A 26,483-nucleotide genomic window follows, 5' to 3' on the forward strand; every position below is an offset into this window, starting at 1 on the left:
TTTATTTGCAAAGAAGAGTATGAGAGTATCAAAATATTTTAATTATATTAAAAACACTATATCTCTCTTCTCACCAAAGAAATTCTTTAATGTCTACTTTATTATATCTTGTGTAATAAAGAGTTTGCCATTATTTTATTGCACTTTTATAAGATTTATATTTTTTTCTGATTCTTAGGATGAAGCACGAAAACATTTTAACTGTCCAATTCTGGAAGGAATGGAACTTGAAAATCAAGGTGGTATGGGCACTGAGCTCAACCATTGGGAAAAACGGTTATTAGAGGTTATTTTATTTTAAAATTCTACTAGACATATTTTTTCTTTAATAAAAGTAATTCTGATTCATGGTAAAGTGATTTAAACAGTATAAAAGCTTACAAAGTAAAAAAAAAAATTTAAGTCATTTGGCCCCTTTAGCTTTTCAAATCCACTTTCCTGATGTAATCACTATTTAAGTTTTTTATATATCCTTTCAGAAATATACATATGTAGAGATACACACAGTAACACACATTTTTAAAAGAATAGGTTCGTACATTTATGCAACTTTCTTCACTTAATGATATATCTTAAACATTTTTCCAAGATAGTACAAGTGCTTCTGCTGTAGTGCAATGTATGCTTTCCTAAAAAACCTCTTTCTTCAAAATTGAACACTAAAAATAACAAGGCTTGTGGGAAAAACAAATACCAGAGCACTAACAAAAACAAGTCATAATCCAAGTGCTAAGTTGATTTAAAAAGACATGATACTTCTAATAAATAAACTATGTTTACTCTAGTATTTCTTTACATTTAACAACAACAACAAAAAGTAATGATAGCTGGATAGACTATAAATCTGAGTAATGGAGAAAAAGAGTAAAATGTACGCAAATTAGAGAGAACCAAGCAACGAGCACTTGTAAGACAGAGCCTCTGGTCATACCAAGCCAGTGGAAGAGCGTGGGATAAGTGGACATGGAGCAGTGCACTGTGCACACAGCTTTTCTTTGTTGCTGTGTGTGCTTGTCTTAGTATGTGCTGCATTTAGCCACTCTTGCTCCATTATATAAAACAGTGACATCCAGGGAAAAATCACTGTGAACCATCATGAGTCCTTATTACACTGTCATTGTTTCCTTATTTACCAGTCTCACGTGACCTCATTCATATGGAAACACATGCTTTAGCAAAATAGACTGTATATTGGATCTACTCATTTTTTAACAGCTACACAGTATTATATGAATGTTACCAACATTCCTGTGTTAATGAACAATTGTGTTAAATTTTTTATTTAAAAAATATTGTAATGAGTATTGTGATGAGCAACATATTTATATCTGCAATGCTTTCTAGAAATGTTGTTTTAGTGGTTGTTCTTAGGTTCAATTAAACAATCAAACTAACAAGACCTAAACTGGTCACACTGAAAAAACATTCACTTAGAAGGATACAAAAAAGCACAGCATGCTCCACACAGCAGTTCAGGAGCCTCTCTCCTTCCCCCTCCAGCTTAAATATAGGAGCACAAGACCATTACAAATGGGTGTAAGAACCAGCCTGGCTTAGAAGTATCATGTCCCAAATAAGAACCAATATCTTTTTTAATAGTTCTGTGGACTTGACTTCCAGATCCCTATAAGGGACATACCTATAAGAGTCACTGCATACAGAGAAGTCCCAGACTGTGGCTTATCAACAGGTATTTGTGTTCACTTGTAGTAATCCCCAGTTCAGAGAAATATCAGGAGGTCTTTTTCCCTATGTAGTGTTGCTTGGTAACACAGTTGACATTCCACCTTTATCAGGTTTCCAGGGGAGCAGAACTAGAAAGTTAACTCAAGGTCAGATTTCTGTACATAGAAAGAGAAAAGATAAATCCCTAGAAGTGGAATTTCTAGGTCAAAGGCGGTATGTGTCTGTGTGTGTGAGTTATTTTTAGAGATCTATTTGGCTCCTTTGATAGTTGTAGCTTATATATATCATGACCCAAGTTAGCAAAATTATGAAAAGAGATTAATGCTGACTGTTCTTATCTAGGTGATCACAAAGTAACAGTGATGGAAATTTATGAAAGATACACTTATTTCTCCCACGGGAATTTCAGTTTGTATATTTTCCTTAAGTAGTTTTCTCAAGTGATTTCCTTTAGAAAGCTGTAGACTGGCAAGAAATGAAAACTTACTTTTCAGTAGAACTATTTTTTTAAAAGATGATATTAAAGTACTCAAAATGACCATCTAATATTCAACATAAATATTCAAAGAATAATCAAGAGTTCCCCAAAGATGGATATGCTTTCTTAAGAGGCAGTGAAGTACCTACCATTAGGTGACCTACTGGTAGGAATTTTATGATAGGAATTAAAATATTGGGTAGATAGTAGACCTTGATGATATTTTAGGTCCCTCATGCAAATCCTTTGATCCTGTGATTCTGTGTTACTTGTTTTGCATATTAATATGTATTTCTATGATCACAAGGTTGAGGGTTATGAAAGCATTTCCATGTAATTCAGGTAAGTATTCCCTATGCTCCATTATCTGGGCATCTTTCTCAACCACTCCCTTACTTTGCGTAGATAGTGGAATATTTTTATAGTATTTCTGTTTTCATATATTTATTTTCACTTTCATCACACAGTTCTAAATGCTGGTCATCTGCCATTTAAGGAAAATTATACACAATATATACATTTGAGGCAGAGAGTAGATTTTACTTTAAGCTCCAGTCTTGTCTTTTTAAAGAGGGCTTATGGATTTCATTATTTTAAGTGAATATATTTCATCAGCTTCTCACACTTGAGGCATTTTAAATATACATCAAAGTAATCCCAGAAATTATTGAGAGTTGCAAGGTGTTCAGTTTTGTAATTAAAACCTGTTGGTGATTTTCAGAATGAAGCAATGACTGGTTCTCACACCCAGAACCGAGTCCTCTCTCGAATCACTCTGGCATTAATGGAGGACACTGGGTAAGACAACTATGAGATTATTTATTATATGAATTATTTATTAAAATTAAATGAATATTAAGATTAATGTTAAGGTTAAGATGAAATGAATATTAGCTTAAGAAAATACAGACATTTTACAGTGAAGTAAAACATTCTTTGAATTTTGTGCAGTTAGCTATTTATTACCCGTAACAACTACATTCATTCAATAAATATTTGAGACCCTGAGGTATAGTAATGAATAGAACAAAATTCCTGGTATTATGAGATTTATTTTCCAATAAGTAGAGACTATGCTAATATGAAGGAAAGACTAAACAATTTTTAAAATTATAAATGAAATCGGTGATGTATAGATTCCTGGTTTTTAAAGCAGTAGAACTTTCTGGTAAAGGAATAGAATACTATTTTTAAATGACTCCAATGGGAGTCTTTTTCTTTGCCGACTCCTGAGTCCTTTTGACAAGACTGGTTGGTTTTTGAGAGCTTCCTTGTTTTCTGATATAGCAGGGTGTACCAGGATGATCAGCACATAGTCTGTCTTAAATCTAGGCATCAGCCAGTCTTCCAAGGAGCACTGGTTCCTTTTAATGGTTTTTAGAAACTACAGCTTAAGCACTTTGTTCATTGTTACTAGGTTGCCATTGTTTGTCCTACTTTACAGTTGACTAAGTTAGAAAATTCGTATAATTGTAAGAGAAAAAAGGAAAAAAAACCTTTTAACTCTTACCTTTTTATCCCTGAATAAGCAATTGCCAGCAGAAGTGTTCCTGCTGCTCTGCTTAATAACCTATTTATAGCCCTTTTTTAAACAATGCCAGTTTTTTAAAGATACCAGTAGGATATAGAAACACTGTGGAGTATATGAGTCACTAATGAAATCATGACAGTGGTGAATTTTAAAGCATTTTTTTGCTTTTTCTCAGGCAACACAAAAGCAACATGGACCATACATTTCTAAATTTCTGGCAATATTTTATAATCATAGACATAGAAATTAATTTTCAAAAATCTGTATGACTTTAGCTTAACTGAGTTGCTTCTCCCAGTAAAATACATTATGATTTATTCATCCAGAAACCTGGGAATCATCCTCGACAGCTTCTTCTCTCCACCTCTCACATCCAATCAGTCATGAATCTTGCTTGATTTTTAGTTCCTCAGTATCCTTGGAATCTCTACTTTTTTGGTCACCACTCCTTTATCAAGGCTACCATTATCTTTTGCCTGGATTACTATAGTAGATTTTTAATTCTGTCTCCCTCCATCTTAAATGGTCCTTTCTACTGCCCAAAGGTCTTCATACATTCTATCCAAGTGTCTTTTTGTAATCGTTTAAGCATAATATCTCCCACAGAAAGTAATATATCATGACCAAAGTACTCACATACATGTATAATGATTAAGAACAAATACATTATACATTATACATTTGCCCAAACCCATGGAATGTACAGCACCAAGAGTGAACCCTAACATAAATTATGGACTTTGGGTGATGATGATGTGTCAGTGTAGGTTCATCGATTGTAACGAATGTAGCACACTCTATTGAAGTATGTTGATAGAGGGGCAGAGTATGTATGTTGAAGGGGCAAGGGATATGTGAAAACTGTACTTTCCACTCAGTTTTGGTATGAACCTAAAATTGCTCTAAAAAATAAAATCAAAAAAGAATTGAAGTACTAATACATGCCACAACATGTATGAATCTTAAAAATATGCTAAGTGAAAAAAGCCAGATACAAAAGAATGCATTCCATTTCTATGAAATGTCCAGAATAGGCAAATCTATAGAGACAGAAAGATTAGTGGTTGCCAGGGACTGGGAAGTGACTGCTAATGGGTACATTGTTTTTTTGAGGGGATGATGAAAATATTTTAAAATTAGATAGTGGTAATTGTTGCATACCCTTGCGAATATACTAAAAACATTGAGTTATATACATTGTAAGAGTGAATTTTATGACATGTGAATTATGTCTCAATTTTTTTAAAAAAGGCACACAGACATTGAAGCCAGAACGTTAGATTCAAATTTCCAGCTGTGCCACTTACTTGCTGTATCTTTGCTGCAGTTCTTTGATCTATAAAATAGTAATAAAAGTGATACTTACCTCACTGAGTTTTATGTCACTTCAGTGAGTTAATATATATAAAGCCCTTTGTACACTACTTGGCACATTGTGAGTGCCAACTAAGTATTAGCTATTATATATAAAACTGAACCAAAGTTTCATGTAGCAATGTTTATTTACCCTTACTACCTACAAAGCAATCCTTTTTTGGTATTCTATTGATTTTTAGAGAGAAAGAAAAAGAAATGTACATTTGTGGATACATGTCATTATACATATTGGACATAGTATTCATTTGTCTTATGGTGCAATGGTTAGTCTCAAGTAGGGCCTGTATTGATGAAATGTCACAAAATCAAGGCCAGAGAAGCAAGAAACTAGGGCCAACTGAATCAGATTATGTAAAGGCTAGCCAAGTAGTAATTCTACTGTTTCTTCCTCAGTTTACTCCCTTCTCTTTTTCTCTCATATTTGTTCTGTTTCTTTGACCTTTATTCCTTTGTCTTACACCTTAACCACTTTCTACTCTGTGACTACTATCATCTTTGGAAATTACAATAGAAATGTTTGTTTTCGTTTTTTCAAATATGAAAGTACCCTCACCATAAGGCTGAGGTTTTCTAGTGCCTGCTCCAGTGATCCTGTGCAGCAATCCCTGTGTAGAGAAGAGTTTCTTCGTAATGCTTATTTTTGGTGATGGTCACCAAAATCCTTTTTAAGGTCCTAGTTTGCTCATTGTTGAGATTTGTCATTGATATGCTGGAATTGTTTTTTAAATGACAGTAATAAAAAGTGCTTTGTTTGAATTATTTCTGCAGCTGGTATAAAGCTAATTATAGCATGGCTGAGAAGTTAGACTGGGGCCGAGGAATGGGCTGTGACTTTGTCAAGAAGAGCTGTAAATTCTGGATTGATCAGCAGAGAAAAAAGTAAGAATATATTTCCTCTAATGCCTTTGATAACGTGATTTATTTCTGATTTTATTCTTTATCTAGAGTCTGTTTTCAATTTCAAAACACATAGGAAGCCATATGGTGCTTGGTGATAATACAGCAAGTAGCTGCAGTATTGTTTTAAATCGTATACTAAAAAAAATCTACAGCATGGGAGCCAGAGCCGTAAAGCATTTCTGTTTAGATTGTAATTCATAAATACATGTATTGCAAAAATTTTCTTATGCCTTAATTCTTATTTTATTCAGAAAATGCACTCAGATATAGATGCATTTGTTGATTCAGTATCAAAAATGAAGGTATTAGGAAGAATATCATATCTGGATGAATATCATGTTCAATAGCAAGCTCTTTTTAAAATACAATCTCCATTTTGGGGGGATACACACACACATACTCACGTTTATGTTATATGTTATAAATGTATTTTTTAACCCTTTATTTTGAGATAATTGGAGATTCACATGCTATTGTAAAAATATAAATACAGAGATCATATATATACTTTATCCAATTTCCTTGATTGATAATATCTTACAAAAGTATAATCCCAACCAGGATATTGCCACTGATACAGTCAGACACAGAACATCTGGATCACTGCAAGGATCCTTTTTGTTTCCCTTTTTTAGCCACACTCACTTCTCTCCCACCTCAATCCCTCCTTACCTCCTGAAAACCAGTAGTTGTCTTCATTTCTGTAATTTTGTTCCTTCAAGAATGTTATATAAATGGATTCATACTGTATATAATGAATCACTATATATTGTATTTATTATGAGTGAAAAAAATTATAATAAATGAAAAAAATCCTTTGATTTTTTTCTTCTCTTTGTTTTTTTTTTTTTAACATTTGCTGGAGGTTTATCAATTTTACTAGTCTTTTTAAAGAACTAGATTTTTGTTTCATTGATGTCTTTCCTTTTTTTTCCGTTTTCAAATACATTCATTTCTGCTCTTATTTTTATTATAGCCTTTCTTTTGCTTGTTTTCAGTTTATTCTTTAGACTCTTAATTATTGATTTTAGATGTTATGTTTTTCTGATGTGTGTATTCAGTGATGTAAATTTCCCTCTCAGCATTTCTTTAGCTATGTCCCACAAATTTCAATAGTTGTACTTTTATTGCCATTGATGTCTTAAGTCTGCTTGAGCTGCCATAACAAAATACAGACTGGGTGGCTTAATCAACAGAAATTATTTTCTTGCGATTCTGGAGGCTGCAAAGTCTAAGATCAAGGTACCTACTAATTTGGTTTCTGATGAGAGTTCTCTTTCTGGCTTAAAGACAGCTGCCTTCTCACTGTGTCCTCATATAGCAGAGAATGCACTCTGGTTTCTCTTCCTCTGGTATAAAGACACCAGTCCTATCAGATTAGGGCTCCACCCTTACGGCAGTGTGGCTGTAGAATTTGTAAGCCATGAATCTTGAACAACTCTAATTTTGGAATTTTTAAAATCCATATATTTACCTCCTTATTACTTTTTATTCATTTAGACAAAACTCATTTTTAATTAATTTAAAGCGAATATTATGTATTGTTTTATTTTAGAGAAAAAGGAAATGCATTTCATGGTATCGAGAAAGTACCTTAATAAGAACTACTGATCATATTCATTAGAAACTTTATCATATAAAATTGCCTTATATGAAGATTTTATAAAAATGGTATTTACAGTTAAATTACATTTATTGAGTAACTTATGTGTGCTAGGCACTGAGTGCTTTACAGATGAAGCTCAGGAAAGTTAAGTAAATACCAAATTAAGATAGTATTTGAAACCAAGCCTGTGTAATGACTTCAGTACCTTTGCTTTTTTATTAAACTGTACTGCTTCAAGTTTACCAAAGACTAGTAGGTATTTCATGCATTTTATCTCAGGAAGCTATAATTCCCTAGAGATGTTTTATTGTTCTACTATGTAAAGTTAAATGAGGCAACTGTCAATCTTCCTTAAAATAAGAAATCTAACCTACGCTTGTTTTTTCTTTAACAAGCATGTAGGAGAAGAGGAAAAATACCAGTGATCCTATTACAATTTGGCAGATCAGTCTTAATAGGATTTATATTGTTTAGGAATATTGTAATTTCATTTATAACATTACTATTATAATAGTAATATAACATAATTTTCAATAAGATGACGATCAGAGTTATCGGTTTGTTTGAAGGTATTTTGACAAGACAGTGCAACAGATTCTGATGTCTTTGGAGAATTATAGGATCCCTTTTACCAAGTTGTACTTCCAGTATTAGATTTAACACAGTAAAGTATAAGTTGTAACAATTAGGAAAATTCACACAATCTTCGTTTGGCACAGGATAAAAGGATTGTCTTGTGAATGTTTTCAGTTTACCAAATTATCAGGTAGGATTCCATGAGTTAGGTTATGGCATGGGAAGTGTTTCACTCTTTGTAGCTGCAGGACAGAGGGGACATCATCTTCATCTGCTTCTGCAACTCTATTTGTTAGTTATGAAGGTTTGTGTTTTTAGGCAGGATCTGGAATTCCATTTTTTTTGTCATAAAAATACAAATCAGATCTTCAAACTCCATTTTACTGATAAAAGCAGAGAAAGAGATAAATAAGATTTTACTTAACAGCGAAATAATGTTATAATGCATCTAGCATTAATCTTTCACATCTACATTAAGCATTCCTTTTACCCTTTGAAAAATAAGTTTGTAACCTCATTTGGCAAAGTTTTAAGCTATTAAAACATATTGAAATTATAATGGAAAAGATAAACTCTAGAATAGACTTGTAATGGTTATCTTTGTGTGCAGGAGACAGATGCTGAGTCCTTACTGTGACACTCTCAGAAGTAATCCACTGCAGTTAACATGCAGGCAAGACCAGAGAGCAGTTGCAGTGTGTAATTTGCAGAAGTTTCCAAAACCTTTGCCTCGAGAATACCAGGTAACACTTGTTTGGGGTACAATTTTAGGAATTAACATTCTAAAAAGAGGTTTCCATTTTGAATTAAAAGAATGAATTCTCTTAAGTTTTTCAATTTAGAAGGCCCCATTATTTTTAAGTCAGAAAAAAACTGAGGAATTCCTCCATTTCTTTATAACTAATGTGCTGATTGATAGCATTTAATTCATATCTAGCAATGCCTTGTAGAAATTGTAAGAGGCATTTAGACTATTTCTATTGATCTAAATATTTTTAAACTGCTTGTCTTTTCTTTCTAATTGTTTCCAAAGTCTTTGTCCTGATTGGACGAAAAAGTTGTGGTACATATTTACAGTAGAATACTACTCAGCCGTAAAGAAAAAAAAATCTTATCATTTGCAACAACATGGATGGACCTAGAGGGTATTATGCTAAGTGAAATAAGTCAGATAAAGACAAATACCATATGATTTCACTTATATATGGAATCTAAGGAACAAAATAAATGAACAAACAAAATTAGAGCAGACTCATAGATAGAAACTGATGATTGCCAGATGGGAGAGGGGGTTAGGGAACTGGGTAAAAAAGGCGAAGGGATTAAGAAGTACAAATTGGTAGTTACAAAATACTCATGGGATTTGAAGTACAGTATGCAGAATATAGTCAATAATATTGTAATAACTATGTATAGTACCAGGTGGATACTTGACTGACTGGGGAGATCACTTGGTAAATTATATAAATGTCTAACCTCTATGCTGTACACCTGAAACTAATAAAAAATAATATTGAATATCAACTGTAATTGAAAATAATAATAATAAAATACACAATCTGTCTTTAATTTCCTCTAATTTATATAGAAAACAAGGTTCTTTAAAGAAAGTAACTGAGGTACTCTAATCCAATTAATTAGAAGGCTTGGAAGTTCTGCTTTAGAAAAGATTTGACTATGAGATTTAAAAGGTGAAGGAGTGGTCCTACATGTTCAGTCTGAATTTCTGATTTGTCCTTTTGTTGCCATGGCTATCACTAAAAAGCCTCAGCTCTGCTTGCTATTTTCATAGGACTCTTTAGTCAGAAATGATAGCTAACTTAAAAATGTTGCTGCTAAATTTTGAGCTTCCTGTTATGTTTATGACCTCACCGAGTGCTTCAGACACCATAAGATGGCAACTATATTTCTAGGTATAGTAATGTAATTCAATAAATTGGTATAAAATATGAAATATTTAAGATTTATCTGGTACCTTGCTCCTTTCATGTTCAGAGTATTGTATGTATATGATCCCTTTTATTTTTTCAGTGTTATTTTTTGCATTTGTCAAAACAATGTATAAATGAAGTCTTCTGAAGATACTTGAAGTACAATATATTTACAGTATTTATGCATTAGTTTTGTGTCTTGTCAACTCTTAAAAGTTTTCCAATTGATCCTTTAAAAATATTAGTCAAATTAGTCATCCAATAAAAAAAATAAACTTAGACTAATTTACTTACCTTGCTTATTTCTAAAACTACAACTTTGACATACTGTTGAGGTAGTCTATTACTATCTTTGTGTTGTACTATATATGAAGAAAGTACATAAATATTTACTTTGTGTTGTACAGCATTAGAGGGTTGCTCTAAATTGCCTGTGGACTTTGTTTTGATTATACAGAATGTTTTTTTCTTTCCTGCCTTCCTAATATATTTTTTTATAGTACTTTGATGAGCTCAGTGGAATACCTGCAGAAGATTTGCCTTATTATGGTGGTTCAGTAGAAATTGCTGACTACTGCCCTTTCAGTCAGGAATTCAGTTGGCATTTAAGTGGTGAATATCAACGCAGCTCAGATTGTAGAATATTGGAAAATCAACCAGGTTAGTAGTTTAGTGAAATGAAATGTGGTATACAATTACAGTTACATATCAGTAAAATAGTGATTAAGGGCACCGACCCTGGAGTTAGACTGTCTGAGTTTGTATTGTGGTTCCACTGCTATGCATCTGTTTTAAGTAACTTAACTTCTCTGTGCCTCAGTTTCCTCCTCTGTACAAAGGAGATAGTAAGACCTATCTCATAGAGTTGTGAGAATTAAATGAATTAATGTAGTAAGAGCTTAGAACCATGACATATAGGGATTGTTAAGCTATTAGATGCACTTGCACAGGTATATACACACACTACTTTTTAATAATACCTTATATCTGTATGACACTTTTCATTTGAAAAGTACTTTCATTTTTATCATTTCATTTTATTCTTCTAAAAACTTGATGAGAGACATAGAGAAGATATTATCGAATTTCACAAATGAACGGAAACACTAAATGATCCATTTAATTGGTGTTAGTGCAAGATCCTTCAATGGAGAGCTGGATTTAGTTAATCATATTAGGTATCCTATTTTTTCTTCCCCCGAGGAGTGTGCATTTTACGTAATTTAGAAGTAACGTCATTTTCCAGATATCAGAGTAATACTATTGTCCCATGGCTAGGAAGATGTATTGCCATATTACTTATTTTCTCTTTATAGATATAAATGAACAGATTATCAAAGGAATAAACGGTATGGCAATTGGATACTCAGCAATAATACTTAGAGCTCATACTTACCACCTCTGTAAATAAAATGTTCTCACATATGATAATGCACAACAATAAGTAGTTTTCTCACTATGGTCATCAAAATTTTTAACTTGGTCTTTCCTCTCCTCCCCTTATTCCATACTTTATTACAGACTAAGTCATTTAAATTTTAAATTTCCATAATGTTTTTTTCTCTTATTCTTAAACCTGGCAAATTTGTACAGTTATTTTTTTCCATCACTCACCAGCTTAATAACTGTCTAAAGATTTATGATACAACTACCCAGCAGTGCCATGTTAAAGCAAAAGAAATGCACAGATCTGTCAATCATGGATTTGCTGAAGATATAGTATCACATTTGATTGTTTTAGAGCTGGAGTTGGCAAATGTTTATAGGAAAGAGCAAGATAGTAAATATCTTAGGCTTTATGGGTCATAGAATCTGTATTGCAACTACTCAATACTGCTGTTATAGTGGGAAAGCAGTCATGGACAATATGTAAATGAGTGTAGCCCTGTTCTAGTAAAACTATTTATAAAAAACAGGAAACTCTCAGGATTTGGCCTAAGGGTTGTAGTTTGCCAATCCTCCTTTTTCTTTTTTCTTCTTTAGATACCGATTACTACGTTTTTGAGGACTTCGAAATACTCTTAAAGAAATGTAGAATTCTATATTACATTTCTTTCTTAGCTTATACAGTTAAGATTTTTCAAAACTAACAAAATAAAATACTTTATAATATTTCAAAAAGGGCTAATTGAACTCTGCTTTCAAAAGATAAAACTTGTATTAAGTGTAAAGAGCTCAAAGTATTGCTGGGTTTAAGAGCTTCATTCATAAGCTATTTAGAGATCATCGAGTCCACCCCATACCTCTGCAGCTTTTTGCTTAGTCTGAGACTAGATCAATATAAGAAAGTTTTATAAAAGTTGCAACACCCTGAAAAAACTTTCATTATGTACATCATTAACCTCATCCTATCATGGGTCACTTGGGAGGTGACTCCTGTTTAGGCCACCAGTAAAGTGATTCTTAGTGCCATTTATTCTACGTATCTAACTTAAATACTTCAGGCCCAGTTTTATCTCTTGTTTCTGATGTAACGATTTTCTTCCACTAATTCTTTTATTGAGAACTCAGTTTGAGTTTGGTGCTCTCTTTCTTTTGATTTTTTTAATTGAAAATTTCCATTAAACATGTTTGACTTTTAAAGCAACTTCTAATAATAAGAATGGAATGCTTCAATTTCTTATTCTTTAAGCCAAAAGTCAATTTTTAAGAAAACTTTTCTGGTTTGCCTTAGACCTTTTTAAAAACTATGGTGCTGAAAAGTACGGACCTCATTCAGTTTGTCTAATTCAGAAATCAGCATTTGTCATGGAAAAGTGCGAAAGGAAGCTGAGTTACCCAGACTGGGGAAGTGGATGTTATCAGGTAAACTAAATAATCATTAATAATTATACCAAATATTGTAATTTTATGTCATTATTTGATTTTTATATTTTAAAATACATTTTTTATAGTTCATATACTGATTAATATTTTACTTATCTTGTTTATTTATGTACATATTAGTTTGGATGCTTGTGTTTTGTGAAAATATTGTCATTTTTTGAGAGAAATTGCCTTTTTTCCATTTGTTTAATAAAAAAATATATATAATTGCTATATATCAGCAAGTTTTATAATAATTTTACTTCTTGGCATATGCCCTAAAGAAATAATGGAAAATATGTATTTTGTTCTTGAACAGGTATTACTTTGTAATGGAAAAAAGTTACAAATTTATGAGATCTGAAGAGAACATAGATTTAAGAATTAATAAATCAACTACTGAGTAATAATAGGTTTTTTCTTTTGAAATTAGAAATCCAAAGAGGGCAAATGACTGTTTTCTTAATTATCTTATTTGCATGTCTGGTATTAAATGACTGTATCACCTCATTAAGAACTTTCTAAGATACAGGCATTCTGTAATGTAGGAGCATCCAATTTAATGAATATTCCATACCATACTAATAGATGTCAGGAGAGTGCGATCCTGAAAACTGAAAAATAAGAATTTGTTGTGCCATTTCAGCTTCAAGAGCTTAATGGACTTCTGTAGTTGGGAATTTAACTATTATTTTTAAAGTTTCTTATAAAATTAATTTTTTTTGATAACAGTTTTATTGAGATATAGTTCACACATAGAATTCATATACAATTATCTTTGAAATCTTATAAAGGCCAATTAAAAAAAAAACACTTTCCAGCTATAACTTGACAGCTATAATCCAGCAACCATTTTCTGATAAATTTCATTAAGGATTTATGTATCGATTCAATATGTAGTTTTGACCTATTGTAACCACAATATGTAATTTTGTTTTACTGCCTTCACTTAGTACTTTTTATGCAGAGCAAAACACCCTTTCCAAGTTATTCTAATGGTACTTATTACTTATGGCTGTAGAACATTGTATCATTTTAAAGTATCATAATTTAAGAAGTTACTTCCTTGTTATATATTGAGTTAATTTTTACTTTTCACTATGTAAAAATGCTTTTATAGGTATACATACGTATTTTCCCTTTTTTATTTTTTGAAATAAATCCTTATAAGTGAGAATATTAGGTTACAGGGGATAAATATTAGATTAAAGCTAGAACAGTGACAACTATAATAGGAGGAGGACCTTTTCAGGTTATTTTAATGTTTTATCGACACTATCCTCACTGCAAAGGGATTATGCAGATTTGTAATACCATCTACAAAGATTGAATATACTGCTTGACTTCCCTGTACCTAGTGTTGTCAGTTAATTTTGCTAATTTAATACCATTTATGTGGGAAAGTGTGTTTGATTTCCAAACAATTAACATATGGATTAGCTGTTTTGTTCTCGTTTTTTTAATTTGACAGAGAAGTCGCAAGAATAGTATAAAAATTTTTTTTTTCTGAATCATGTAAGTGTAAATTGTTGACATGCTTCCTCTTCATTCCCAAATACTTTAATGTGTATTTCTTACAAACAAAGATATCTTACATAACCATAATACTACCAAAAAAAAAATCAGGATGTTAACATTGATATATCTAATTCTCAGACCCTATTCAAGTTTTACCAAGTGTCCTAATATGTCCTTGTAGCAGTAAGATTAATAATACATGTTGTGTAATTGTCATGTCTCTGTTCTTTAATCTGGAATAGTTCTTCATTCTTTTCTTGATTTTCATAACCTTGACACTTTTAAAGATTACGAGCCAGTTGTTTTCTAGGTTATGTCTCAATATGGGTTTGTCTGATGTTTTATTAAATTCTAGTAATGTGTTTGGGGCAGTAATATCACAGACACGATGCTCATGTTCTAGTGGTATACTCTTTTGATTTGTCCCCTTACTGGTGATGTTGTTGGTATCTACCAGACCTTTCCACTAACAAGTTACTCCTTTTCTGTTTTAATTGATTCTCTTTAATTATTAAGTATTTTGGAGGGAAGTACTATATCAATAACTTATTTCTTATCATTCTTTCATTTTATTTATGTATATCAGTATTGACTCAAGGATTCTACTTTATTCAATGGATAGTACCATTACTATCATTCTTTATTTTAATATTCAAATTACCCCAGCTTTGGCCAGAGGGAGCCCCTTCGGGCTGGTTTCTGTGTTCTCTGTCATGTCCATATCTTTCTTTGACTATTTCCTTGTTTTCTAGCATAAGATATTATAGGCCCATTTTTACTTTCTTTGCCCAAGCCTAGAATCACCCATTTCTCCATGGAGCTCTTGTTTCTTTTAGTGGAATGTGATATTTAGAGACTAAGATTTGGGTGCTTAGATGTACTGTTCATTGCTATTGGGATATAGCTTCTCCCCAGGCCCTCTTAGTAGACAGAGCTAGGAAATATATGTATTATGTAATTTATATATACACTCATGTGCGTATATGTATACAGTTAATATAAAGATAGATATAGATTTATAAAACATGAGTTTATACCAATATCTTTGATTTCAGTCCAACATAAGTGGATTCATTTAACTTTCTCCCTTTCCATATTTGTAACTCCTTTCTCTGACGGTGAGAAATCTGGCTCTCATTGTTCTCAATATGCTTACTTATTTGATCTGTTGACATCTCTTCCACCTTCTCCCACCCCTACACAGTTACCCTCCTCAACCACTCGGACTCTGACACAACCTGCCAGGTTACAACGTCTCTTCCTCTCTATAATCCAAATTCTTAGGCTATAAATGCTCTTTCTTCCATGAAACTTTCTAATCTTTATTGTTCTTGTTTCTACTATTTATTGACTCTTAATTATAAAACAGTCTGACACTGCTAATTTTTTTGGGAAAAAATTCATTTCCCACCCTTCTCTCCGTAATTAAAGCTGCTATAGGACAGGTACTTTGTTGTGGACTTCTTTGGTATACTTTTCAGGACTAAGCATGGTACTCAGTTCTCACTTAAAAGATGATTATATTGCACTCAGACTATGGTGATATTTACTTGGTGTGGGTTACTGAATGACAGGCTTATGGAAGAGATTACACTTCATTGTTTTCCTGAAATTTCTAAATGATTATTATATTTAAACTTAACTGATGATAGAGTTATTTCAAAAATGACTCCATTGTTGAAATGTACTTTTGGAACTCCTCTTTTGAAATTGCCTTTAGCAGTAGTTTAATAGCTATCTAAGAAAATCAGTTTATTACTTTGTATCACACCTGTATTAACCTAGTGTTAACCAGTTTAGTCAACTACCTTTACCAAACTCAGTTCTGGGCAATTTGGGAGCATTTCCAAAAATTACATCTACTCGTAAAGTAAAAATTTGCTACCATTCATCATTTTCAGAAGCATGCACTTGCTTTGAAGATAGTTGCAGGAGTGAAGATTTAGAAATATTTGAAGTAGTATAATTGAAATTAATATGAAGTCTTTTTAGAAAACAACTTTGAAGAAGAAACAGTCATTTAAAATTTTCAAAAGTTAACTTTAATGTGTTTGCTTTTTAAAATTGATTTCATTAGTTACTCCTTGTTATTGAGATATGAGTCCTTGTATTTCTCAGGAAAAGTGCCTATAGCTTTCATCAGATTTTAAAAAGGTGCTAGACTCAAAGTTTTAAAACTTCTACCATACAGTGAAATGCTTTTAGAACCTGAATAACTTAACTCTCTTTATATGAGATCAAAGATATGCCCATACCCCAAATTGTGTTTTATAGCCAGTAGTTTTAGTAAATACTAACCCATTTTCCTGACGATGAAGGAGAAATCCTGTATACTAAAATCTTATTGATCTTCTTTGTTTTTTTCTTCTATTTGAAGGTTTCTTGTTCTCCACAAGGTCTGAAGGTTTGGGTCCAGGACATTTCATATTTGTGTAGTCGGGCCGGGCAGGTTCTACCCGTCAGTATTCAGATGAATGGCTGGATTCACGATGGAAACCTGCTCTGCCCATCATGTTGGGACTTCTGTGAGCTCTGTCCCCCAGAAACAGATCCTCCAGCTACTAACTTGACCCGAGCTCTGCCTCTGGGTGAGTAGTCTCTGTGGTTGGAGTAGAGAGGGACTTTTCTTATAAGATTTTGAAAATTCCCTTTAAGGAAAGTCTAAAACAGGCCATTTGATCATTTTCTCTTCTAATTGTAATTTTATAGGGAAAATCTCTTTCCCACCACTGATTGTGTGTATGTGTGATGGGAGCAAGATCTGTGAGGCTTGGTAATAGACTCTTTCTCATTTGTAGCCCCTCAATTTTGAGTGTACAGATTACATCTCAGCCAGCCAGCCATTGGCCTGTCTCAGCATAGAGGAGCCTGTCCCCTCAGTGATATATATTCAGAGGGCACTACAGCTATCCTAGATCTAGTTTGATGGTCTTCAGAGTACCTTGCTGTAAATTCTTTGTTGAAGACCTAAGATCCTGTACAAGGATACAGGAGCTACTTTAACAAGTGTTAAGTGCCACTGTCACTTTATTAGAAGCTTTCTGTGGTAGTGTGGAGCCAGCCTATTCCTCTACTTTGGAAATATTTTCAGGTTGTAATGATGTGAACCCTAGGTAAGTTTTATTTCTTCTGTCAGTTCAGTGCCAGAGAGAACCCTTCTGTGCTAGATGGGTTCAACGGAACCAAAAACAAATTTCCAAAGTCATAACGTTGAGGCGTCAGTTCTATACGTTCTCCGTGTGAAACATCCTCTTTTTTTTTTTTTTTAATAAATAATCTGACCACTGCTCCAACATTCGGTAGCCAAAACCACATTGCTGTGACAAGTTTCTGGGTTTCTTTATCTCTCCATCTTGATTTCTTATTCCAACTGATCCTCTGGCCACCTTTCACTCCCTCCCGACAGTCACTGTTATGGTGGTCTGCACTGGACCCAGCCAGTTTCTCCTTCAATGTTTCCAGTCAGTCCAGCTCACATCCCTGTTCGTGGAGCAGCACTGACAGCTTCGATGTTCTATATCTGTCCCTCTCAGGAGAAAGCAGGGGGAGGGCTTAAGGGGCAGTGTTTATAAAGCCTACAGTAGAGTGCAGTAACATTCCTAGGCCTTCACTTTCACTCATCACTCACTCACTCATCCAGAGCATCTTCCAGTACTTCAAGCTCCATTCATGGTAAGTGCCCTATACAGATGTATCATTTTTTATTTTTTATACTGTACCATTTTTTACAGTACCATTTCTCACTGTAACATTTTTTACTGTATCATTTTTTACTGTACATATTTTTACTGTACCATTTCTATGTTTTAATATGTTTAGATACACAAATACTATTGTGTTACAATTGCATACAGTATTCAGTACAGTAACATGCTGTACAGGCTTGTAGCCTACAAGTAATAGGCTATATATCGTATAGCCTAGATGTATAGTTAGCTATACCATCTAGGTTTGTATAAGTGCACTCTATGATGTTTGCACATTGACGAAGTCACCTTATGACGCATTTTTCAGAATACATTCCCCCTCCCCTTCCTTCAGCAATGCATGACTGTGTGAACAGAAAGATCTTATACAATGTTTTATTTTCTGAACTGGAAGTATTTTTTAAATGGAACTGTGTAACTTTTGCCTATTCTGTGGTCTGGTCGAAAATGGAGGGCTACATTCGCTTTGGAACTCAAAGTTTCGACACCTCTAAGATTTAATTTCCTCGGCCATTATCTAGACATGAGCTATGAGTAGGTGAGATTTGGGAGATTAGTACTTGTGTTGAGGACTCAACAGGACTCAATCTCTTGTTGCACTTGTGGGTAAGTTTTGTTAAGGTGAAAAGATACAAAGCAGAATCAGCAATGGGGCAAAATCTGGAGGAAGCCAGTTCTTAGACACCAGCTAAAGGCCATCCTTACAAGAAGGACTTTTGAAGGACGGCATTCTCAGGCCTGCTATGTTAACTCTTTTCTGCGCAGTATTCCAGTGAGTGAGCTGTGTTTTCTGCAGTTATAATAGTAATGACACAACGAATTGTTTGAAATGATAAAAAAATCTTAGATTCTTTCGATGTGGTATATATAGTATATGTATGTCGTGTTAAATACTTTTAGTTAACTTTTACTTTTCATTCGAAGTTGGTAGGATAACTTACTTTTGTTATTACTGTTAGATTGCTTTGGCTAGAATTAGAGGGCTGCTAGTCCACAGGTAGGTGGTTCTGATGGAGTTCCCATCCTCAAACCTAATCTCAGGGTTAACTGTAAGAAACTGTCAATATCTCGTCGTCCAAGAGATGGGAAAGGATTAAGCCATTAGGAATGAGAGCTGAGATAAAAAGAGAGTTACTCCAGCTGGTTCAGGGGTAAAAAGAAAAATCTTAGGAGTACAGTAAAAGAATGTGGGGAAAGCCAGACCAGTGTAAGGTGCTGTGAAATGATCAGATCCTATTGTTGGAGCATGACAAAGACAGGTGAATCTGTGGAAAGGAAGTGGAGAGTAGAGAAAACAAACCACCCCACCTCCTCCACCTCCATCAACCTGTGTCTTAGACTCTACTTCTATTTAACCTGCTCCATCTTTATCCATCGCCCTTCTGATATTATGATGCTACAATGTGATTTCTTTTCCTGTTAACCAGTTCTATGAGGAAGCATGCTGAAAAAGACATTGTAATCTATAAATCATTACTACAATTTCGAAAAATATATAAAATATTACAAGAATAGATGTCTTTTAGGCATTGCTTTTTAAACATTATAAGTATCACTGTTGAAATTCTAAAATATTCCGACTTGCCATATTTATTAGTTTATGTGATTAGAGCACGCACTAAGCCCTTAATGAATTGTGTGCCACGGACTATGGCAGGCTTTACATATGCTAATTTTTTAAGTAAATAGTTTGTTTCTTTTTAATATAGGTTTATGACCCACCAAACTTGTAAAATTAGATGTGATGCTTTTAATATACTTATGTGAAAAATAATAATTAGAATTAACCTAAGATATTTATTAAATGATTATCTTAATCTGTTATGAATTAAAATGTTTTTTAGGTTTTTAAATATGCTTTTAAAACATTAAAATGCTAATATTCTAGAGATAATGTGAAAAGATATTCTTCTCCTCACATTCTTCTGAGTTTTGTTATTGCTGATCTCAGGTGTTAGTTCACATAGCCTTTTCTCACATTTGTAATTTCTTTTGGAATGTAAAACTTTCATCTTTTTTCCTTTTCTATAGTCATCACTTCCAAATGCTAGAGTTTGATTAGATAGTTGTTCTGAATTGCCTAAGATAGTTTCCATTAGTAAATTTGAAAGATTTATTTCTAAATTCTTTCTGGTCTCTTCAGATTGTAGAGGTTATTTTTGTTTCTATTTATTAAATGCTAGCCAAGTGCCTTAAGTCTATATAATTGCATTTAATCATCACAAAAACTAATGAGGTAGAAATTATCATTTTACACATGAGAAAACTAAGATACGAAGAGATTAGGTAATGTGTCTACTGTCACAGCTAATAATAAATAATGAGGTTTAGGTAAAAACCCAGATCTGATCGTCTCCAGTTCATTTTGAAACATCTTCTTTGAATCTTTCTTTTTAAAGAGTACTATCACAGAAAGTGCAGTACTTTTGAAAGACAACAAATGTTCCAGAGCTGCCATTAATGTTTTAATAGCTTGTTAAATATTAGTGCCAAAAGTAGATAAACAACTAGTTCTCCTCCTATTTCCTTTGGGCCAAATTGAGAATCATGAAATAAAGGGAAATGCCTTGTGTTATTGGACTCCAGGTTTCATTCCTTATTCCAGCCAAGACCACACTACCTGATGCTCTAGGCCAGAACTTATCTAATAGAACTTTCTGGGGTGATGGAAATGTTCTGTAATCTTCATTGTCCAATACAGTACTCATTAGCCACATGTTAAAGGTGTGAAATGTAGCTGGTGTGATTGAATAATTAAATACTTTTATTTCATTTTAAGTCATTTAAATTTAAGTAGCACATATAGCTAGTGGCTAATGTATTGGGCCATGCAGCTAGCTCTAGGACAGAGTTTCTTAAACTTTTGCATGAATCAGAATCATGTTAAAACACAAGTTGCTAGGCATCACCCTCAGAGTTTCTGATTCAGAAGATCTGGGTTAGAGCTTGAGAATTTCCATTTTTAACAGGTTTCCTGATGATGCTCTTGTTGATCCAAGGACCATACTTTGAGAAGGTCTGTTCTTGGCTAAGTGGGATTTTCCTAACATTTAACAATTACCAGATGATTCCATTAGGGAAGAACAGAAGTTCCCCCATGGCTTACCTGAATTACATGCAGTGAAATAATTTTTTAAAATACTCATGTCACACTATTTAGTGCTCAGAAGAGCCAGCTCCAGTACCTTGATGTTATATTCTATTCAGCCCTATTTTTCTTACTTTTTAAGCAGGTCAAACTTGAAGCTTGGTTGGGTCTTTACTAGTCAAAATATTAGAAAGGACAACTCATCTTAAGAAAAAGTCAGGTTCATCTGGTCTCTTGGCTGCTCTAAAAATGTTTTCCATTCTGAGGTATGTTTTGGGAAATCGCTTTAGCTATGAGAATAACTCATGGCTGAATTAAAATATATTTCTAGGGCCCAAAGCCCATAGAATCTTATACTGTTTCCAGATCAAGCCTGGGGTGATGTGGCTAGATGGATATCTATTCTGACCACTAGACCACCAGGGAACAATAGATGGGTATCTATTTAGAGATTGGGGACCATATGTCCTGGTTTGCCTAGGACAGTCCATGTGCCTTTTGTCCTGGTATAATTATTAATAGCATTTCCTTGTGTTAAAACAATCAAAGAGAATAGTTGATCTAAGCAAATTTTATTTCACACATCATGAAATGGGCAATCTCCACTCTCAAGAGTCCAGAGACCTGCAAAATAAGAGAAAAGAGCTGCAAGCAGGAAACAAGGAAGAAGCACTTGGCTTATGTTGATTGGCTGGGGTTGCATATTTGACTTCATAAGTTCAAGAAACAAGGAAATAAGCGTAGAGCCCAGGGTTGGCTCGGTGGTTGGAGATTGGCTGACTAGATATACTGTGTTTCTGATCATGCACATGAAATTTATCTAAGTTTCAGTTTACTGATGTAGCACCATGAGTAGGAGTGCTACATCTTGGAACTAGAAATTTATTTCAACACTTGTCTCAAAATGTCCTGATTTGGGGTAATAAATTATATGGTCACCCTAGAAGAAGGGAGAAGGAAGAACCGAAGAGAATCCTACTTCCCATGTCAGAATAGCCAAGACTGTAATATACTTTCATGTATAGCATCTTTAACTTTGCTGGGATACTACACAAAGACACTTTTTTCTCTTTTTGGGTGCCGTTTTTTAACTTTGATATTGTGGGTGCATCTTTTCTTCCTACATAAACATTTTGTTCTCTCTTTTTTTTTTTTTCAAAAATGTAAAAAAAACCACTTTGCATATCTGGGTTTCAGGAAGTCATTCCTGATTCTGCTCTCCAAAGTGGTCCTTGTTCATCTTTTAATAATCGTCTGTACTTATCTGTCAATATTTAGTCAGTGTGATTTATTCCAAAAATGTCTTTAGAAAGTCAATTTTTTCTTTTCAACCCTAGATCTCTGTTCCTGTTCCTCTGGCCTGGTGGTCACCCTCTGGCTTCTACTAGGCAACCTGTTTCCTCTGCTGGCTGGATTCCTTCTGTGTGTATGGCACTAGAAATGGAAAAGTAGATTCTCGAGACATTCCTTCGTGTCTTGTTCTTGTGAACAAAGCACAAAATCTGGGCGAGTGCCAGCCTATGCGGATGGCAGAAGTGGCATTCCTGATTTCGGCGTGGAAGTATTGACCCCTATCAGACCTTGAAGCAGAGCTTCACAGCAGTCACTCTTCATTGTCAACGCAACAGCCTCAGAACTTGAACAAGGAGAACGAATTCCAAGTCACCAAGTCTTTTTATTTTTCAGGATACATAACCTTCCTAAAGTTTTCCGTTGAAAATGAGATAATTGGTGAAATTTTCAGATTACATACCTCAGCATTTTCATTAACGTAAAACAATGTGAAAGTTTATCAATACTGTAATAATTTAAAGAACAGCTAATTATTGCAAGATTATAACCTGTGGATCCTGTCCCTAGAAGTATAAATTGTCCCTAGAAGGATAATTGGATTGAGATTTCTACATCACTATTATAACTATTTTGAATTTAATGGCTGTACATGGTCCACTTAAATCATTGTTCTAAAAAGTCTTTTTTAAAATTACGGTTTGCTAAATGTTATGATTTAACCATGCTTGCCTTTTTCAAACTAGCTGTGTAGTAGTTTGCTACTGAATCATTGTGTTTGTAGCCCTTCTTCCAGCTATGTCTGTTACTCATTGGTCTTAAGAGCTCTGATTCTAATTGTATTTTCCATTAGTTTAATAATGAATTGAAAAACTGTGGAAGCAGAGAGAGAAAAAATACTCTGCCCTATGAAAACATTGAAGACATAAAAACAGAAGAAAACATAATTGTATATTTTCCAGATAATAGTTACAACAACTGTCATCCAACAAAAATAGAACTATTCCTTTTTGAACAATGAAGATAAAAAGAAATTCTGGTATAGACAAGTATGCAGTTATTTTCACGTAGGCTTAGAAATTGTTTCAGAAGAACTATCTGAAAATATTTTACGTATAAGAGGAAGAATATAAGTCGAAGCAAGATGGTCTGAATTGCTTACTGACAGCAAAGTGTAGGTTTGGTGTAGGGCCTCTGCGATAGGGTCTGTCTGCTTTACCACGCAAATGTGGCTCAGCCCACAGAAGTTGGGAGGTTGCCTTTGCTTTAAAAGGAGTTGATGTCCTTTACCTCCTGCTTCTGACACTTCTGTTACCACATAGATTCTGGTCCACAGAAGCAATTCTGCTCTGGTACCAGAGCTTACCAACCCCACTTTACTAATTAAATTTTGCAATGATGTGTGATGCCCAGTTTTTCTCTCTAAAGCTAGTAAAATTCTGTGGCATTATAAAACATAGCCCTTGGACAAGCTGTGTTTATAATGCCACAGGATTTTATTCATTTATTCACTGGTTGGCCCTTTAATTCAGCATATAGTTATTGAGCACTCTATTTAAGAAATTGTGCTAAATGAGCAAGTAGCATAATTACGAAAGAATAATTCCAGCTATTTGGCACTGGGGCCAAAGAGCAAACCCGGCATAAAAGAAAGTCACCTTTTTTTATGCGTAAATTTTAAATGTGTATTTAAATATACAGTTTTGAATTGAAGATATTTGTCGTTGTGAAGAGCTGGAGGTCTCTAGCATATCCACCTTCAGCTAAAGAGAAGCCGAGAGTAAAGGTGTCAGGCCAGTGCTTGGTTTTCTGCCTATGTCATGTATACTTTAAATTGTGCAAGGTCAGAGAAAAGTAGAGTATATTTTTAAAGAATATCATAGAAATCTAAACTTACATACCTATTGTGATTGTGAATCATCCTGCAAAGTTGTATAAAGAATTTCACCAAAAATACTATGGATTAATAATACATTTGAGATTTACAATGATAAGTTTGACTATATTTTGACTGTTGTGCAGTAACGCCATTTAGGAAGTATTGTTTCTGAGCATGGTGCTTTTTATACTTGAAATATATTTTTGCTTTATTTTTTATTGATATAATTATATTTGCACTAATGACTTTCTGGAGAAAATATTATAGAGGACATTTTTTCTATATATATTTATTAAGCTTGGAATCTGGTAGCCCAGTGTTTTCTCTGCACAAATATGAAACTTGATAAAGTATGATGTTAAGAAATCTTGAGTTTCTGAGGGTAACTAAATGTGCTGGTGTCTTCCTTCCTCTTCAACAAGTCTTGAAAGTGGTTGCTTATCACTGATTCTGTATAGCTTACTCAGTGAAGATGTAGAAGGCCGCTGAACCTGTAAGGAATTTTAAGAAGCATGTTTTAGTCACTTAGATTATGACAGTATTCTAAAAACAAAGACTTTTAAAATCTGAGATTTCAATGCAGAAGTAGTGGGCTGGAATTCAGCTTTGAACTGAAGAATTTGAAATGGCCTAAATGTCAGTATCCTATTGCAGGTTATACCCTTCATGTTAGTAAAACCAGCTCACTGAGAAAAAGACTGAGCAGACTGCAACCAAAGTGCAAGTGAGTTGGAGTAGGGAAGGAGCATGGAGAGGAGCTGATTTGGGGATAGTAGACTGGAGTTCCCTTCTAGCTCAGTAAGGGTCAAGTGCTTACAAAAACTGACTACCTCAGTTTTCAGTTCAGACTTAGGTTCATTTTGATAGTATTAAGGTCCCAACTGTATCAAGTGAATTTGTCTCTCAGGTTTTCAAGAACAGAATTCATAGGAAGGAAGCAAAAGCCATGTCAGAAGATTTGAGCTGACAGCTTTAAAGAAACTGGCAAGCAGTTAGGAAGTCTTAATGTAAATCCTTTAATATTATTCTGAAGAACATCCTTTAACCTTATTTCTTAAGGATACTTATTTGTGTTAAGACCAAATAGACATTCTAAAAATGTTATAAATTTTGCTTAAAATTAGTTTCAGCTTAGTATGTTGGCTTAGAGTTTATCAGTGTTTGAAGATGAAACAAATTAGTGAAGTTTAGTTTTAGGAAGAAACATGAATAAGTATACCAGAATATTCTATAAAATTTTACCAGTAGTCTCTAATATAGAAGACCCATTGATTGAGACTATCTGTAAAATGACTAGATGCTTTCTCAGACTCTTTCTAGCTCTAATATTCTATAACTAATACTTATCCAGAATGCTAGGCCACTGCTGGCTCTGATCCACCTCTCAGAGTAAGCCAGCTTGCACATCATGTTCATCAGTGTCTTTGCTTGATGCCTTAGCACTGTCCATGTCCTTGGACACTGAATGGAAAGAGAAGAGCCCGTCTCTGAGGGCATTAGAATAGTCCTGGCAGAAGGAGGTGGACAGCAGTCACAGCCCCACAGACCTGTTTTACAGTGGGCACCAGTCATTTGTGCCATGTCCTTGCAGCCCAGGAGTAACATACTTTAACAAAGTCTGTAATATTCATTCTGAAGAAAGAACTTACCTAAAGGGATGACCATTTTTTAAATATATACATTTAGTCAGGGTTGGGGAGGGAGTGATGAATAATTTTATGTTTACATTTTTGATAAATAGAAGACTTAAGAGCTAATCTTTATTTATGGTATTGAACTTTAAGTGTAATATATTCCTTAGAACAAACACAACTTTAATAAAAAAATGGAAACTAATCTTCATCTTGTCTTTACTTAACACTGTCAGTTTTTAAAAACCTAAGTGAGAAACACAAACACAGCAGCCATGCACTCTATTTGGGGAAGATGAAGTGTTTTATTATGAAACTATTGTTTTTCTTCTTACTAGAATAAAATTGTCATACTTAAAGAATGAGGATGGTTTTTCTGTAAAGCTACAAGGAGTAGCCCTCCTCAAATAAGCAGAAAAGAGCAGACTAAATCAATTCAGGGCAGCCCCCTCTGGCTAAAGATTATTCCATTCCCTTTCG

General features: G+C 33.8%; 1 protein-coding gene across 1 annotated transcript in view; it reads left to right on the plus strand.

Moving 5' to 3' along the window:
• Window positions 1–26,208, plus strand: part of LMLN (leishmanolysin like peptidase) — a 56,212-nt gene extending 30,004 nt beyond the window's left edge. The window contains exons 12-17 of the mRNA XM_039850852.1: window positions 5,841–5,951; window positions 8,765–8,897; window positions 10,586–10,745; window positions 12,760–12,890; window positions 16,786–16,996; window positions 22,541–26,208. Coding sequence (XP_039706786.1) covers window positions 5,841–5,951; window positions 8,765–8,897; window positions 10,586–10,745; window positions 12,760–12,890; window positions 16,786–16,996; window positions 22,541–22,641 — 847 coding nt within the window. The 3' untranslated portion in view covers window positions 22,642–26,208. The remainder of the gene's footprint in view (window positions 1–5,840; window positions 5,952–8,764; window positions 8,898–10,585; window positions 10,746–12,759; window positions 12,891–16,785; window positions 16,997–22,540) is intronic.
• Window positions 26,209–26,483: the final 275 nt, after the last annotated feature.

Source organism: Pteropus medius, unplaced genomic scaffold, assembly GCF_902729225.1.
Source record: "Pteropus medius unplaced genomic scaffold, Ma_sr-lr_union100, whole genome shotgun sequence".
In the NCBI taxonomy this organism is placed as follows: domain Eukaryota; kingdom Metazoa; phylum Chordata; class Mammalia; order Chiroptera; family Pteropodidae; genus Pteropus; species Pteropus medius.